Source organism: Ruditapes philippinarum, unplaced genomic scaffold (assembly GCF_026571515.1).
Source record: "Ruditapes philippinarum isolate M1 unplaced genomic scaffold, ASM2657151v2 ctg1723_1_1_1_1, whole genome shotgun sequence".
NCBI classification, from domain to species: domain Eukaryota; kingdom Metazoa; phylum Mollusca; class Bivalvia; order Venerida; family Veneridae; genus Ruditapes; species Ruditapes philippinarum.
This window is the reverse complement of record NW_026862113.1, coordinates 347,704-365,677: the sequence shown is the minus strand read 5'-3', so window position 1 is coordinate 365,677 and position 17,974 is coordinate 347,704. Positions and strand designations below refer to the sequence as shown.

Below are 17,974 nucleotides of genomic sequence, written 5' to 3'. Positions count from 1 at the left end.
TTTCAAATAATCTAAATCATTGATCAAGATCAAGTTAAATGGCGTGAGAGATAGCATATTATCAATCTATTGCATTGATTTCAGTCAAGTATTTTGTTCAATATTTCAATTTTTGAATTGTGTATTATTGTTTTTCAGCCTTCTCGCAGCAGCCCCAGGCTGGCACTACCGTAAAATATAATCCGCCCCAGGGTCAGGATACAATGGTAAAGAATGGAGTGACCCAGAACATAACTACCAAACATCAATGCATCACAGCAATGAAGGAGTATGAAGGGAAAAGTTTAGAGGTAATTTGGAATATTTATCGAATTTCACAATAATTCTTAGTAACATAGTGATATAGCATATACAAAGCACATTTATATGTGCAAAAAACTAAGAATCCTTTTTGTAAAGCAATGCAAGTGTGCACAATAGTACAGTCTGACCAAATACTGTTTTAATCTTATGTGCAGTATAGTATTAAAATCTCTGAGATATAAAAATTGCTAGTTTCAAATTTAAATCATATCTTGGCCAAAGGTTTAAAATAGATTAAAAACATGAACTGTTTAACTCAGCTTTGAATACGTGAAAAAAAGTTTATAAATGATCTTTTACACAAATTTTCAGGAGTTAAGAATGGAGGATTATGCTGCAGGAAGGAAAGGGAAACAAGCAGGTGCAACATCTGGCTTCGGAGGTTTTGGTACCCCTGCTGCAGCTGCCACTCAACCAACAGGTTTTGCCTTTGGCCAGGCCAAGCCAACAGGTTTTGGAGCGTCAAGTAAGTGAAAATTATTTTGTTACCAAAAATCATACTTTTTAAAGACTTTCTCAAAAACGATGTTAGATTTAATGGCAACTCAAGTAACTATGTCATTTATGTTTTGTATTATGATAATATCATATTCATAATTCCTCTAGAAATGTTGCATAATCTTTGGAAGTTATGAAATATTTTTTTCTAATAAGAAAATTTAAATTTGTTAATTTTGAATTAACAAGGCTGATTAGAGATCATATGTTGATTTATTTAAATAGAAAAATCCAAGATGCTTCTTGATTGTCTTGTTTATTATGTTTGTCAGTAATCATATGTTATAAGATCTACTGATATAGAGAGAGAGAAAAAAAATTGAAATTCTGAACATGATTATAATAACTAAATGAATGCAAAATGCAGTGATTTTCAAGTATGACATTGGTCAGAGTTTTTGTTAGAAATATAAATGTTAATATGATACCTTCTTCTGGTACATGTATATTGAGGTACAGCATTTTTGCTTTGCACCTTGACTTTAGTCAGATAATTAAAGGGACAAGTTTTCAGCTAATATCTTTATTATTAAAACTAATTTGAAGACTGGTTTCTAAACAACTGATGTTTGTTTCGAGTTCATAAACTTTATTACACATATATATAACTTACAGTCTTAAAGATAAATTTATACTTTACATCAATTATACTTTACAGCTGGGTTTGGAACCAATACATCTACAGGGGGAGGCAGCCTGTTTGGTCAGCCTACAGCCCAGGCATCTACTGGAGGAGGTCTGTTTGGTCAGACAAATAAACCTTTGTTTGGTGCCGCAACCACCACTACCCAAAGTGGGTTTGGATTTGGAACTAACACCAGTACAGGAACTGGTGGACTCTTTGGCCAGGCTCAACAGAATAAGGTAGACATTGTTTCATATTTAATTAAACTTGTGTGGAAATAATAATCTGCTACATGTATCTGTCTATTATACAAATATGTATTAAATCTTAAAAATCATGTTATATCAAGATAAGATTATTTAAATAAAGCTTTTCTCACATTTGGAATGATCTTTCATCAATGTTGAAAAAACATATGGTATTTACTAGGAAAAAGTGACCAGTAGTAATTAGAAAAATGAAATAAAGTTTAATATGTCATTACTATTATAATGAATTTCTAATAATGTGAATATAAAAAACATGTTCAATGTCTATTGTGGAATTAACATTTTCTCTCTTTGTGCAAAAAGTTCTTTCCTTTAGTTTGTTCTTTTTAGATCTTTACTGATATTCAAAATATTGTTGGTTTACTTCTCTTGTATTTCACTCACAAACATGCTATAACTATATTTCAGCCATTGTTTGGTACAACAACAACTACACAACCAAGCTTGTTTGGGACAGGGACTAGCACGTTTGGTCAGCCGGCTGCATCAGGGGCAGGATTTGGGGGATTTGGGACATCTCAAGCAGTAAGTGTAGTGATTTGGCTTAAACACAAGTGAGACCAAGTGCCTGGACAGAAGTTTTCAGATTTCTTCCTAAAATTTCTTAATTTTCAGACTCTGAAAAGTCTGCCTGTTTTTCATACAAAGTTATGAAAAGTTAAACCTTATGAATTTTGGATTTTTAGTAAATGTTGACCATAGCAAGTGTAGAAAAGGGAGAATATCTCCCAAGATACAGACTTTTTCAGACACTTATTTTTTGCTGTTTGAAGTATTGATGTCTATTAAATCGTATATCAGATTTAAATGAATTACAGTGCACTCCTGATACAACGAGATCGATGGGACTTTGCATAATTCTGCGTTATAACCGGGTCTTGTTATAACCAGGACTGAACAAACTGAGAAATCTGAAACCGTCGAGCATCATTTATTTCTACTTTCGCTTTCGCGTACATCCTTTTTGAAGTGTACATAATGGGAGGTAACTCTTTGCATTCAGAAGTTTTTGTTTTATTTAAATGTAAATAAATATATCTAGCGCTCATAGAATTTAAACAAAACATATGAAAACACATACTACGTCCAACCGCGTGTGTTTTTACTAATATGTACATTTTATATTTCGTTTTCAAAGTCACGCAGTGTATTTCTCACAAACACTGAATAACACTGCAAGAAATCAGCCGCTTCGTTTTTGCTAATCCCTCAATATAATTGTTTTGTTTTGACATTTTGTCACCTTACCGGAGCGCTGACAAAACAAGGCTGACACATTTGATTGCTAATTGCTCAATAATTTCTTCGTTAATGTTAATGGACCTTAGTTTTTGGTCACCATTGTTTTTCTCAAGGTGACAAACTGGTGCAGACGAAGTGCGGTTAAAATTCTGAAAAATATGCATGGGACGGCGAATATATGTACGTTGTAACTGATATTGGGCTAAAACTGATCTCGTTATAAATGGTATAAAATGAAAGGAAAAGGGCCGGGACACAGTAAAATGTACGTTATAAGCTGTACCTCGTTAAAACCGATCTTGTTATAAGTGGAGTAGACTGTATTACCTATTCATATTTAGGGCTTCTTTAGCATTTTCTTCTATTGGACTAACTGATGATATGGTCCATTTACAAAATGTTGAAAAATTACGCAGACCATTTAGACGGAGTATGTTTTTATTTTTCAGGGTGGACTTTTTGCAAACAAACCTGCATTTGGAGCACAGGCTACCTCCACTGCTGGATTCGGAGGATTTGCCAACTCAAACTCTGGAGCAAATCTATTTGCCAAACCATTTTCTGCACCCACTCCTGGATTTGGATTTAATACAGCCACTACTTCATCGGGATTTGGTGCAAGTAAGTGCCAATTGGACATAAATCATAACAATGTTGTTTTTAGCTCACCTGAGCATATGCTCAGGGTGAGCTATTAGGATTACTCTTCGTCCATTGTCCGTCGTACGTCGTCCTTTGTCCGTTCACACTTTTAAAACAACATCTCCTCTGAAACCATAAGGCAGATCATAATGAAACTTCACAGGGATGTTCCTTGTGTGAAACCTTAACAAAGTTGTTCAAAGAATTCCATTCCATGCAGAACTCTGGTTGCCATGGCAACCAAAAGAAAAAACTTTAATTATCTTCTTTTAAAAAACCCAAAGAGCTAGAGCTTAGATATTTGGCATGAAACTTCTTCTAGTGGGTGTCTACCAAGTTTGTTCAAATAAAAGCCCTGGGGTTTTAACTGGCCCCGCTCTGGGGGGCCTATATACAGGTGAGCGACTTCAGGGCCATCATGGCCCTGTTGTATAATTCAGTTTTCAACTTGAATACTTGAAGAATATGGAGAGCTATTGTTCACACTTTGGTTAAGTTTTTTGCATGCAAGTTGGTATTTCAAAACTATTAAAGGAAATGTGTTAAAACTCCACATGCTTATTTGAGAGCATTAAAGGAGGTCACTGCCAATGTCCATAAATCTGACATGGATTTTGACAGAATTATGGCCATTTTTGAACTTCTACATTATATAGGCTCTTTTCTTACTATCAAGCATTGAGAACAGTTGAGCATTCTGGCCTACGGACAACACTTGATACAAAGGGTCAAGGCTAATTTGTGGAATGTTAACTCTAGAGCTAAAAACTGTAAATAAATTAAGAATTTTATCTTTCAGTGTAATCAATATTTTCATCCAATTATTAGCAATGTTTGACTCAAGGATGGTTATATCAACTGCTCTGTCCAGTTTCAAGACTGCCTCGGCTTAAATTAGATAGACCTGTTTAAAATCTTTGATCTTGTGTATGGATTTCTTCTAAATTCAACTCTAAATTATGTAATATATGTTTAATTATTTTCTTGTTTATTTGTGATTTCTAGCACAACCATTTGGAGCTGCTAAGCCTGCTGGTTTTGGTTTGACAACAACCGCTACTCCTTCATTTAACTTTGCTGCTGGAAACACTGCGGGAACCAGTATGTTTGGTAACACGTTGAATAAACCTGGTGCACTGGGCACGTTTGGTACTAATACTACTACAGGTAAGTTGTTTAATTAATTAATTAATTTAAGGAAGTTCTCTAGTTTTTTAAGTATGATGAATAGATCCCTGACCTCTAATTGTACAGTGTCTATTCTAGGAGGGGGGATTGGGGGATTCACTCATATTTTTGAGAATTCCCCCTAGGAAAAAGATCAACAAATGTAATATATTCTCACTTTTCGATAAAAATCCCCCCTGTTTTTCGAATCCTAGAATAGACTCTGATTCTAATTATCATATTAGTGGATACAATTCTGAATTTCACAACACCCTCTGTGTTAGCAAAAGAGCACATGGCAATGTTTGTGGTTAAAAATATTGTTATTCAAATAACAGGTCAAAGAAGGGATCTATCAATTAAGTGAATATCAAAATAAAATTTAAAGTAGTTTCTAGTTCATCTGATAAGATAGGCGATTGGAGAGATGCCCTTTGGAGAGATGCTCCTGTGGTCAAACTGTTAAAAGGTGCTGATACTAAATCTTTTGCACTTTCCCCAATGTTGGTTTGAATCCCATCATGCGAGTTAGGATTTTTTCAAGGAGGAAAAGATAAACTTTGAAGCTTAAAGTTTGGATGAGAATCTGAAGTAATGCAAGGAGTTGAACCTAAGGTTTAAACTATTATCATTCAAACACACTTATAAAAACGTTTAAACAAAAACTGGTGAGTTCTTGGTTCCGGGTGCATTGTTAGTATTTCTCAGCAATTTATTTTAAAACAATGATCATTGATATGATTAAAGCTTTTTGTCTTCCTTTGCTAGTCTGGCATGGAGCTAAATATAGATATAATATTGTATGTATATCTGTGGTACTGGTATAGAATACAGGACTATTTTGATAGTAAGTTGGTAACTGAGCTAAGGTATAGGACTGCAAACTATCAAAACAAAACTTAATATTTTGCCTTATATGATGTACAAAGAGGTAGTTAATGTCTTTCACCACCAGTAAACTTGGAAAATTACCAAATTACATTAAGTCTTTAAACACATGATATTAGAATCTGAAAAAGCGATATGATAGTATGGTGATGCTAGATGATTTGTTAATTTATTTCAGGATTTGGAGGATTCAATACTGCTAATACTGGTCTTGGAGGGGCTGCACCTACACTGGGAGGGTAAGTTCTTTTTGAATAGATATTAAACTTGTACTGGAAGATGTGCAGACGAATGTCATAATTATATTGGTATTGTTTTATTCTGGAAACTAGTGCAAGGAGTAATTCTCTTTCACAAAAAAAGCTTTCGTGATTGTATCATCCCCATTATTTTCCTCCTCACAGATTCCTCTCAGTTGCTTTAAGGACGCTGTTGAACTGTTGCGAAAAAGTTTACCCATTTTAGATAGTTTGAATACAATTTTATAGTTAGAAAGTGCATAACAATACAATATGTTGCAAGAATATATTTCCAGTTTTCTGTTGCATTGAACTTCTTGCCAATTTAAATTATTCACTTGAACTAATTCTAGTGTTGGAAAGATTTATAATTTTCTAGTAATGTTTTTATGTGTGCTTTTTTTTACACAGGACGGTCAACTCAACGGGAGTGAATCCGGCAGTACAGATTCAGCAAACACTGCTTGCCCTATCACAGTCCCCATATGGTGACTCCCCTCTCTTTTGGAACATGAAGGACAGCAAGACCAAGAGAGAAGAGGTTTTAAAGCCAACTAACCCAGTGGCACAGAAAGCGTTACTGGCAAATCAACATAAAGTGAGTCCAAGACCAATGGCAAAGATCCGACCAAAAGCATTATCTGGAGCTTTGAATGGGAGCAAGGTAGGACATATGTGAGGATTTCTGACTGCAAAAATGACTTCAACTTTTTTAATATTATTAACTCTACTGAACAGTTGCCAAATTTGTTTAATGGACTTACTTTGGTTTGAATGGTTTGAATACATATCTGATGATAGTTTTGAGACTTAAGGGATTCCATTTGAACAGATAAAAATATAGAGTCTGGTTCAAGTGCTGAGGTGTACAAAATACTGGCTGTATACTGTTGATTCTCAAAAGAGTTGTAACTTAAGATGTTTCTGTTAATTGACACACACGAATAGTGTACGTAAACAGAAAAAATGTTCCAGAACGAAAAATATTATTTTGCTATTTTAAATAGGGTTTTATCCGTTTAGCAATGATCTTGAGAAATTTTTATGATTCTGTTTATTTGCTTTATTCATGTCAAAATGATGCATCGAGCCATTGCAGTATATGTTATTTGGTGAAGAAAGTCTGTAAAGTACATTTACGTTTAACTTACCATGTCAGTAAAATACCAAACTTATAAAAAAGTGTGCTTGTTGTGTTTTTCAGTCGCAGATATTTGAAGGTTTGGAAGAAGATGATTTTAGTTTTGGAAGTGACACGTTCCAGCCAAGAAAAAGTGTTAAGAAATTGACAATCAAGAAAGTGGGACAGGATTCTAACACTCCGAGCAGAGCATCTTCTGTAAGCGGGGAACCACCAAATGTATCTTCATTGAGAGATGAGGAGCATTTCAGGGGAAGGTAAGTTTTAGGACTTTTTTATATTGATATAAGTGAACTTCTTCGTTTTAAGTTAACTTTCACTTTTTGAGAAAATTCTGAAACTATTGATGATATTAAAAAGTGTGCTTTAACTGAATGAATTGTTCTGTGTCCTTTTTAAAGTAATTTAACCTAAATATGAATATGATGAAGATTTTGAAATCAGTAATAATACCTCAATGTTTTATTAAAATGAACTGTTTAAAGGAAAAGAATATTACGTTTAGAAAATGCGAATTCGCTAAGTTGTGCTTGTAATCCAACAAGAATGAAAATATTTGAATTTTAGTTTCATTGATAGAAACTCTTTATGATCATAAGAGGGGACTAAATGGGTTTGAGTAACTGGTGTCCATGCATCTCTTAGCTCCCGCAGGTGAGGTGGTTTTGATCCCTTGCGCTGCTTTTAGTTTGTAACATTTGAGGTTAGCCAAAATTTTCTTTCCTGTTTCGACTTCATATGACCTTAATTGTGTTGTTGCACTGTATAACCAAACAAAACAAACAAAGTAAGTATTTTGTGTGTTAATGAATGTAATACAATGTGAATAAGATGTAATGTTTATGGTTAATTAGGTCATCTCCAGTCGCTTACAGTGGAGAGAGAAGACAAGATACAGATGTTCCCGAGACTGAGAATATTATCCGCAGTAAAGGCATCTCTGATCAGATGGCAGATACTCCAGATAGAAGGTATACTTTGTTCTATAAGATTTCTTGGGTCTACATAATTCTTTAATTGTTATGCTATGTTATGTTATGTATGTGTGGTGAATTATGAATAACAAGTTCTGGGTATAGCACATGTTTTTCCTGGTGATAATTTTGATGAATACATTTTGTCTACAGATATTTGGGTTCTGCATCTTATTTAAATGTTATTTTAAAAGCAGAACAGTGTATTTGATGTAACTTAGAGAATAACAGAATTGTGTGTGCCATCAAATTTATGTCAGTTTTCCAGGTGACAGCAATGTTTCATGTTCGGTTTTCATTTTTATAGAGTAACTAAAATCATTTGGAGATAAAAGCTATTGTCATCATGTATTCCTTAACAGAGATAAAAAATCTGATGTTCTTATTATGATCAAATTTATAATTTCTGTCTTTAAATTTTCTTCATGTTTTTTTTATTGCAGACCTAACATGGATGACACTATTGCTATGCTGAATGCCCAGAATAAGGCCACCAGTAACAGGGAACCAGTGAGCTCTGGTACACGGGAACCAGGACAAGATGATACAGTCAACATCAGTATTATCTCCAGAGACGAGAGTATCAATGATGACGTGATTGACGAGAGACCTGTAAGTTTAACATAGTATTTTATTTTTGTTGTTTTTTGGGGGGGGGGGATACTTTGTATGTGGGTATGTGCCTGTTTTTGTTTATTTGTTAGTCAGTTGTATAGCATCTGTTCAGATGTTGATGAAATTAAATGATATTCAGTTTTGATACTCTGTTGATTTAGGGCTTATAATATTTTTTCCCAAAACAAACAAATGGTGAATATTTGCTCTGTTACTGAAATGAAAGTTTAGTCACCAGAGTTTAATAAATTAACATATCAAACTGTAAGATGTGATATACCAACATCTCATTTGAAATAAGAGGAATGATTTGACACAGGTACATATGCGATGTGAAATTAGAAATGGCGCTTTGATATTACAGATTAAATGTCTGTGTATTAATCTAATTTAAAAAGTGTTGGTTTTCTTGATTGGGAAAGGTGAATGTTTAGACTTAGATACTGACTTGTGTCTGAAAGAATGTATGGAAAAGACTTTGAAATAATTTTTGGCAGAAAGAAGTTAGTGTAGGACAGAAATTTTAGCAATGGAACTAAAAAAATGCTTCCTTGATGACCTTGATATGATAATTATTTAGTTATCTTTTATTATCACTTCAGATGACTCCTCCCCCTCCTCACCCAGCGGGTATTGTATTATCCCGACCAGGGTATTACACAATCCCTAGTACGGAGGCCCTGGCAGAGATGGTGGATGAAGATGGGAATTGCTTCGTCGAGGATTTTACAATCGGTCGAGAAGGATACGGAAGTATCTTCTTCCCAGGAACTACAAACATTGCAAACATGAACTTTGATGAGACTGGTAAGCTTTATTGCCATCTGTGTAATTAGTGTTAGTATTGTGTTGTCGTAATTATAGACAAAATTTTTCTTATGAAAAATTCAGTTAGTCAAGTGTGCTGTTTCCTTGGACAGCTCTTGTTTTTGATCAAATCAAGCTTTTACCTGAATTTATTATCTCAATTTATGCATATTTTTATCTAGTTTTATTTTCAAAATGCATATCCATTTCCATCCAAGTTTCTAAAAGTTAAACAATATTATTCATAGTGTAATTAAATAATTAAACAAGTATTGAAGACATACTGTTTAGATTGATACAGATTGTAAGATATCCAATATTTGTTAAATTTTTGTACACAACATAATTCAGAAATGCAGAGTAAGGTATCTATGTTTAATGTATTGTTTTGTGTTATATTTTAGTGTTTTTCCGACGTAAGGAAGTGATTGTGTATCCTGATGATGATAACAAGCCTGATGTTGGGGATGGACTTAATAAGAAGGCAGAGATCACTTTAGATTGTGTTTGGCCGAGGGATAAATCTATTGGAACGCCAATCAAGGTATTGCTTATTAAAAAAATGTTCTTTTTGTTTTAATTGTGTCAAGTATGCATAGTATTTTTCTATGATTTGTAAACAATTTAAGCAACATAAAAGTTGATGTTACAATGTTTTTAATTGCATAAATCTAAATTTAATTTAAACATAAAGCAAATTCAGCAATATATTTAAAACTTTCTATTCTTATGGATAACTGAATTGACAGTGTGAAAAAAGGTAAGTGCTGTTAGCTTTCAACTACATCACTAATAGCTAGCTTGTCAAGTAGAAAAAACAATTAATTAGACGTCTAATATATCTTGATACATTTTGTTATCTTTCGACAGAGCCCTGAGAAGTTAAAGTCAATGAGATGGCAAGAAAAAATTGAAGAGAACTCCCTTAAAGTTGGAGCTAAATTTATCGATTACAGACCTGAAACAGGGTCATGGGTGTTTGAGGTAAGATTGTTTTGTCTTAAATACAATTTTATTGCCTTTCACAGCGTGTAATTGCTTTTGAAATACATTGGAAATAATGATTTTATGGTGCAAAAAGTACAGTAGATCAAAATTAAGCAGATTTCCAGCTGATTAGGGTTTGATTATTGGATAAGCTGGGATTGTTCCTTATACATGCTTAAGTTATTAATTCTATGCATCATGTAAATGCTGCATAAAGGAAAAAATTACTTTTGATCTTGGTTGTCTTTTCCAGTTTTAATCTTCAGCCATTACCCTGCTGTATTGACTCTTACCACCACTTAATATCTTAAATGGACATGTCCATCTTTTAATTTGGACTAAACCAATTATCATTTTTAGGGGAAAAAATATCAAAATAAGTTCTGACTGAATAGTGGACAGTGCAGACCATAATAAGACAGCATGGATATGCAAACTGATCTTGGTCTGCATTGGTCACATAGGAAGATTCAGTAACTACCAGGACCGGCTAAAACTTGTTCTGCTTTGAAATTTCAAGTGTGTGATATTTTAATGGTTTTGATATGAAAGTACTAGAATTGAGCAGCTAGAAATATAAAATCTTGTCAGATTGCACTTGCTGGTATAGGCAAGTAGTTATCAATGATAAAGCTTTCAAATGTTTAAGGTAAGGTTACTGTAGAAAAGAGTTAACCAATTAGTTAGCCAGTTTCACATAGTTTATACTGACTTGATCCATGCTCCTGCTGACGGCTACAAAATCTACCATTGCAACCATTGCAGACCAAGATCAACAAGCTTTTCACTATTCAGTCAATAAATATGTTGAAAATTACCGTAAAAATGATGAATTGTCTTGTCTAGATTGATAGAAGGACACATCAATTTAAGATATTAAGTTTGGTAAGGATTAATTACAAAGATATAATATTTCATTCATTAAACCTCCAATGAAAATTGGGAAGAAATAATCAAACTTTTTTAACTTTGAAATATGAAATTCTGTTATGAAAATTAGACTTTCAATTTTAATGGCAATATTTTCTGTTTACAGGTGAAACATTTTTCAAAGTACGGTCTTGTTGATGACTCAGACGAGGAAGATATGCCAGAACAGGATAAAAAACGTCTCCGCCTTGCCCAGGAACAACAAATAGCCGTACAGGTTAGTTACTATATCCGTACAAAGTAGTCGCAAAGTAGCGAGACAGTTTTGTATGAAACCTAAGTAAGGAGAAATTCTTTGTCAGAAATTAAGACCAGAAAATTAAGACCAAGCATCTTAAAACTAGGACAAAAATTGTTGGGATCTCTTCATTCAGGATAAAAATTATGAAGTCTTTCTAATTCAAGTTTTGGGTTCAAATATTTATAAGGAGTAAGGACATACTAGAACCAGATAGAGATGTAATAAACAATACAAAAGATTTGTTTAAAATGAATATTGAAACTCTGAAAATTTAACATAGTTATTTTACACAAGGCCGATGACTTCGGCAAATGTTACCAATAAAAATACACATAAAGATTAATGCAAACAGAACTGTGAATAGAAATCGTGTGAGAAACGAGTAAATTATAATATAGTGATATTTACGAAGTAGTCTACATTGTGTGGAGTGAAAGAGATATAAATTCCCTAGTGTATTAACTGACTTATCCAGGATGATAATGTTGGTGAAACATTTACAGGGATAGAGTTAACAGTGTCATAACTAAGGGGAGGAAACTGTGAAAATCTGCGGGAGAAAAAACAGTGTTTTGAAAATGAAATATGAGTGAAATTGTGAATACAAGAGAAAATTGTGTTTGAAAATAGTTCAAAATGGAGGATACTTATTTGAGTAGGAAATTCGTGGAACAATTGTGGAACTGGAGCAAAAATCTTAGCAATGTATATTTTTACATCTGTTAAGAATTGGATATATTTATGTGTTTAACTTAAACTGCATGATATAGTAATGGAATTCTTGAAAACTTTTTTTTTGTTGGAAAATATTAAAACATGTTTTTGTTAAAGGGGAGATAGTAATACAAGAGAGTGGTGGCAGATGTTTGTTATCATCTTTTATATTCTTATTTATGATTTATTTTATGTTTTTATACTGGTATCCGTAAAATATATCTTTAGTATGTTTTTGGATGACCCACGTAGATGTTACATTGTAAGAAGACAAATGGGTTCACATTGGTTTTCATCTTATGTAACATTTAATACAGGTTTCACTGTATGATTTTACTAAAACTATGATATATTTATGTTAATTTTATTTTTACATATGTAATTTAATAATGTTATCAAAGAAAGGAATGTTATTTATTTTAATGATGTGTTCCTCATCTTGTATTTGTGTTTCTATCTATTACTTCTATATATAGAGGATATCGGACAAGTGTAATTACTGAGAATGTTACTGAATTTATTGAACAAGATGAATAAAATTATAGTATGCTAGCCTCAGGCGAGCAAAATATTATTTCTTCAAGGAGTTCAATAAATTCAGTAATGAAGCTACTGGAATATAATATTCTATTAATAACATACCAAAAATAAAGACTGTTTATAGTACAAAAGAATAAAAATATAAGCACGACCGTGCAATATCATTTTTACGGAATCACACAATCGGGTATGTGATAAAATGATCCATAAGATAATCATTTAAAGACAGCTCCAAGATGATTAATTTACATGGCACATTTCAAGTACACTCAAGTTTGCGTTTTTTGAAAGGATTCTCACAATGCTGTTATCTTTTGTGACATGGACTACAGGTTTTACTGTAGCGTTAATAAACTGTTATATATTGATGTTTTATTTCATTCCTAATATACATATATATTAATAATATTATTACATATTAATCATGTAATTGAAAGCTATTTGCATTCATGTTCCCCTTATGCTTATCAGCTAGTGTTTTTAACATGTATTTTATTTTACATTATGAATTTTAATAAAAGGTATTAAAACTTCAAGTGGAAAATTTTTATTTTTATCAAACTCATATTCAAATATTTCCCGGACATGTTGTTTGCTGTAATATAATTTCATGATCATTTTATTATAGAGATGCATGTTGTTTTTGTTTTTTCAATTTAAGAGACCCACCATGACCACACTTTGCCTTGTTTTAAACATTTTCCAATTTTTATTCAGAAGCAAATGTTTTTTTAAAGATTTTTTTTTGCCATTATAAAAGCATCTGCTATTTGTAAAAGGATTAAGTGTAATTTAAAGTTTTCTCTAATTATGTAATGTGATATAGTGCTAGAGACAAGGAAATGTAATGTGTTTAGTCATGGTGGGTCTTTAATAAAGCTTTTTTGTTTGTGTGTCTTGTTACAATAATTTTATGATTTTAGCATTGTTTTTATATTGTTAATTATTTCATCATGGATCTTTGACTGTTTTGCCACTTTATGGCCTAAATTTTGAAATGTAGAGTCCTTCATGGTCAAGTGGTAAAGGTAACTGACTTTAAAACACTTGTGTTGATCTCCACTGTGAGTTTGATCCCTGTTAGAAATGTAAGATTCATCATTCTTATATTTAAGGACACTTTCCAGCTGGCATATAAAAGTTTGATGGTTCTACTCAGGTGCCAGTTTGTGCCTGAAATAGTAGGCAAAAGGACACCTGCGATCTGTCTCGACTAGGAAAGCTGGAAAGTTGTCATATGACCATTACTACGAATAAAATAATATAGAAATTTATCATTTTTTTATTTGTTTCATTTTCATTTTTTCTATGAGTTAACAATAATGACACATGGATATTATTGTGTAATAATTTATTGTGGTGTCTGTTAATATATGTTTACAATTATATTGTATTTCTATAACTTACGCTTTGTGAATATTGTTGGTTTAAATCTTAATTGTTGGATTGAACAATTTTCATAAGATGACTCCTAAATAAATTTTGGCACAACAAAATTGTAAAAATATTGAGTAACAATATTATGATGTTTCCACAAATTAAAGTGGCATTGTGTCAGTCAAAGAATAAATGGCGGGTGTTCAGGTAAATTGAAATAACTACAGTTTTCAATTTTATAATATACGTCACCTGAGTAATCAATGACCCTTGTGACCCACATAAATACCTGTCGGAATTATCGGTTATGTTCAATTTTAAGAGTGGGACAGTCTTTATATTTTAGGCAGTTTTTATATCTTATCCAGAATCCTAAACATTTCTAATTATCAATTATTATTCAATGATCATTAAAATAGTCAATCTTTTGAAATACACAACTAATTTATCTCAGCTTGACAATGAAATAAATTTGCATCATGTAACTTTTTATTTATCCCCTCCCTTCCCCGGGTCTCCTGTATCCTTCCCCTTTGTCCTTTGACATTAAGGGTCTATTTTTCAATCATTTGTTTGTTTTCTTTAAGTTCCTTATAAGTTACTAATTATTTATGATTTTAGTGGTTACTTGCCCATGCTCTGCCTTGTGCCCTGTCCTGCTTTTGTTTGGGGTCCTCCTGGGCTCCTTGCCACTGGCTCTTGTTGCTGGGTCGGGTGGGGGTTGTGTTATGTCGGTTCATTGAATGACGCCTTTCCTTGTTGATCTTGTTCATCATATTTTAAATAATAACTTTATAAAATTGTGATATTACTGAACTATTCATAGAGAGTGATTAAAATCATTTATATCATCACTTGTTTATAGATAATTTATTTTTATGCCCCCGCCATATAATGGCAGGGGCATATAGTGTTACCCTGTTTCGTCATTCCGTCATTCCGTCCTTCCGTCATCATCAGTTTCCGTTCATTATCTTAATAACCCTTGCACATATTGAACTCAAATTTGACATATGGATATGTCATGAGAAAATACAGGTCAAGTTCGAAATTGGTCATGGTTCGATGATTTTTGGCAGAGTTATGCCCCTTTTACATTGAAAATAATATGAAATTTTCAGTTTCCGTTCATTATCTCCCAAACGGTTCAAAACATTCAATTCAAAATTGACATATGGATATGTCATGAGAAAATACAGGTCAAGTTCGAAATTGGTCATGGTTCGATGATTTTTGGCAGAGTTATGCCCCTTTTACTTTGAAAATAATATGAAATTTTCAGTTTCCGTTCATTATCTCCCCAACGGTACAACACATTCAACTCAAACGTGACATATTGATATGTCATGAGAAAATACAGGTCAAGTTCAAATTTGGTCATGGTTCGATGATTTTTGGCAGAGTTATGCCCCTTTTACTTTGAAAATAATATGAAATTTTCAGTTTCCATTCATTAACTCCCCAATGGTACAACACATTCAACTCAAACTTGACATATGGATACGTCAAAGGAATGGGCAGGTCAAGTTCAAATTTGGTCATGGTTCAATGATTTTTGGCAGAGTTATGCCCCTTTCACTTAGAAAATAATATGAAATTTTCAGTTTCCGTTCTTATCTCCCCAATCGTACAACACATTTAGCTCAAAATTGATATATTGATACGTCAAAGGAATGCGCAGGTCAATTTCAAATTTGGTCATGGTTCGATGATTTTTGGCAGAGTTATGCCCCTTTCACTTTAAAAATAATATGAAATTTTCAGTTTCCGTTTATTATCTCCCCAACAATATTACACATTCAACTCAAATTTGACATATGGATATGATTTTGGAATGCGCAGACCAAGTTCGAATCTGGTCATGGTTCAATGATTTTTGGCAGAGTAATGCCCCTTTCACTTTGAAAATGATATGAAATTTACAGTTTCTGTTTATTATCAACCCAACAGTGTTACATATTCAACTCAAAATTGACATATGGATATGTCAAAGGAATGCGCAGGTCAAGTTGGAATTTGGTCATGGTTCGATGATTTTTTGGCAGAGTTATGTCCCTTTCACTTTGAAAATAATATAGATACATCTTAGGAATAAGCAGTTTAAGTTTGAATTTGGTCGTGGTTCAATGATTTTAGACAAACTTATCTTTCCTGAATGTTGGAAAAATTTTGAACTTTCAGTTTCAGCACTCATACTTTTGTGGAAATGTATATAGCCATTATGTTGGCTACAAATATGCAATATGCTATTTTTAAAAGGTTAAGACTGAATTATAATTTCAGTGCCTTGAACATTGTATAAAAATGGTTTGTGTTAACATTGAAAAGTTTTAAGGGCTTTGAACTTAGAATGAAAAAAATAATTTGTGCAAACAAATTTGGAACTAAATATTATAACATTTGAAATTTTGGCTGCATGCGGGGGCATCCGTGGCGTGATGACACATTTCTAGTTTTCATATATTTGGCAAAATTTTAAGGATATGTTTTAACATTATTCTAGAAAAGGTTTTAATGTCCTTCAAAATTTGATGTAATAATGTTTTTTCCTTTGTTATTTATTAAATTAAATAGTCTAATATAGGATTTGTTTTAACATATAAATTCAAGTAATTGTAGGTATACTGATAATGATAATAATTGATCATAGTACTGATAATAGTAATGAAAATGCATGTTTTACAAATTATCTATTGCAAAATATTAATTTAATTTGTGGTGTTCTAATAAAATAAAATCAAATTTGTTTTCTAACTTGTACTTAAATCCTAAATTCATTCTGTAGATACCAGTAGATCATTTTGATTTGGGTCCTTTTTTCTAAGATATTTAATTGACCCTTAGATCTTTAGTGGCATTTATTACAATAAAATACAAAACACAACAAAATTTTATTTAGCAGTGAACATAAATATTTGTTTTAATTGAGCCAATACAAAAAAAACTTCAATGACAGACATGGAAAAAAGAATGAAATTTCTGATTACGTATGTCAACAATTCTCATAAAAAACCTAGATTAACTACATATGTTTGTTACAAATACAGAAAAAAAAACTTATTACTAGTTATAAAGATAAACCAAAAAGACCTATGCCAGCATTGTAGGGCCAGAATGTTAGGCACAAAGAGTCGCCATCAGATAAGCATGAAAGACAGCTTTTAACCTTTTAAGTGTTGGTATGAGAACAAACCTAACATATTCTCCCCAAACAAACAAAAAATCCACAACCACAAGCCAATTAAAGAGAGTATTAATTTAGATCAATTACATCATTGTAGATGTTATTTGGATGAATAACTAGAGAGATGCATATGTATGAATGATAATAAAGTATGTGATATGAGATTACAACTGTGATGAAATCATGTTAAAAGGTGGCTTAACTTGATTCCATAAAGTCTGCTCCTAAATAAAACTCTTGAGCAAATATCATTGAAATTTATGTAATGGTCTATTAATATGTAACAAAATATCAAAGAAACCCCCAATATTTGAAACAAATGTTATACCAAACTAACAGCTAGAATAATTTAACCAAAGTTAAAGGCAACTTGCATTGGAATTTCAGTATTATCTGTAAAGAAAAGAAGAGGAATATAATTGCATTGTTCTTTCTGTCATAGCAAAGCCATATATTTGAGAGTATAAGACATGTCTGGTTTTCTTACAAAATGTTTTGTGGCTTTGCATTGTCTTGGAGCCCAGTGAATCATTTAAAATTATGTTAGTATAATTAGAGTTGCTGCCCATAGTGAATGGTTTATATTTAAGA

The 17,974-nt window shown here is 32.4% G+C and overlaps 1 protein-coding gene across 1 annotated transcript in view; it reads left to right on the top strand.

Annotated features, from left to right (window-relative positions):
- Positions 1 to 138: 138 nt before the first annotated feature.
- Positions 139 to 17,974, top strand: part of LOC132717994 (nuclear pore complex protein Nup98-Nup96-like) — a gene marked incomplete at its 5' end in the record, with an annotated part of 32,072 nt that continues 14,236 nt past the window's right edge. Inside the window, 15 exon segments of the mRNA XM_060701604.1 lie at positions 139 to 290; positions 616 to 769; positions 1,460 to 1,665; positions 2,104 to 2,220; positions 3,387 to 3,558; positions 4,585 to 4,746; positions 5,813 to 5,873; positions 6,285 to 6,537; positions 7,078 to 7,271; positions 7,869 to 7,985; positions 8,432 to 8,600; positions 9,206 to 9,410; positions 9,815 to 9,954; positions 10,281 to 10,394; positions 11,434 to 11,544. Coding sequence (XP_060557587.1) covers positions 139 to 290; positions 616 to 769; positions 1,460 to 1,665; positions 2,104 to 2,220; positions 3,387 to 3,558; positions 4,585 to 4,746; positions 5,813 to 5,873; positions 6,285 to 6,537; positions 7,078 to 7,271; positions 7,869 to 7,985; positions 8,432 to 8,600; positions 9,206 to 9,410; positions 9,815 to 9,954; positions 10,281 to 10,394; positions 11,434 to 11,544 — 2,327 coding nt within the window.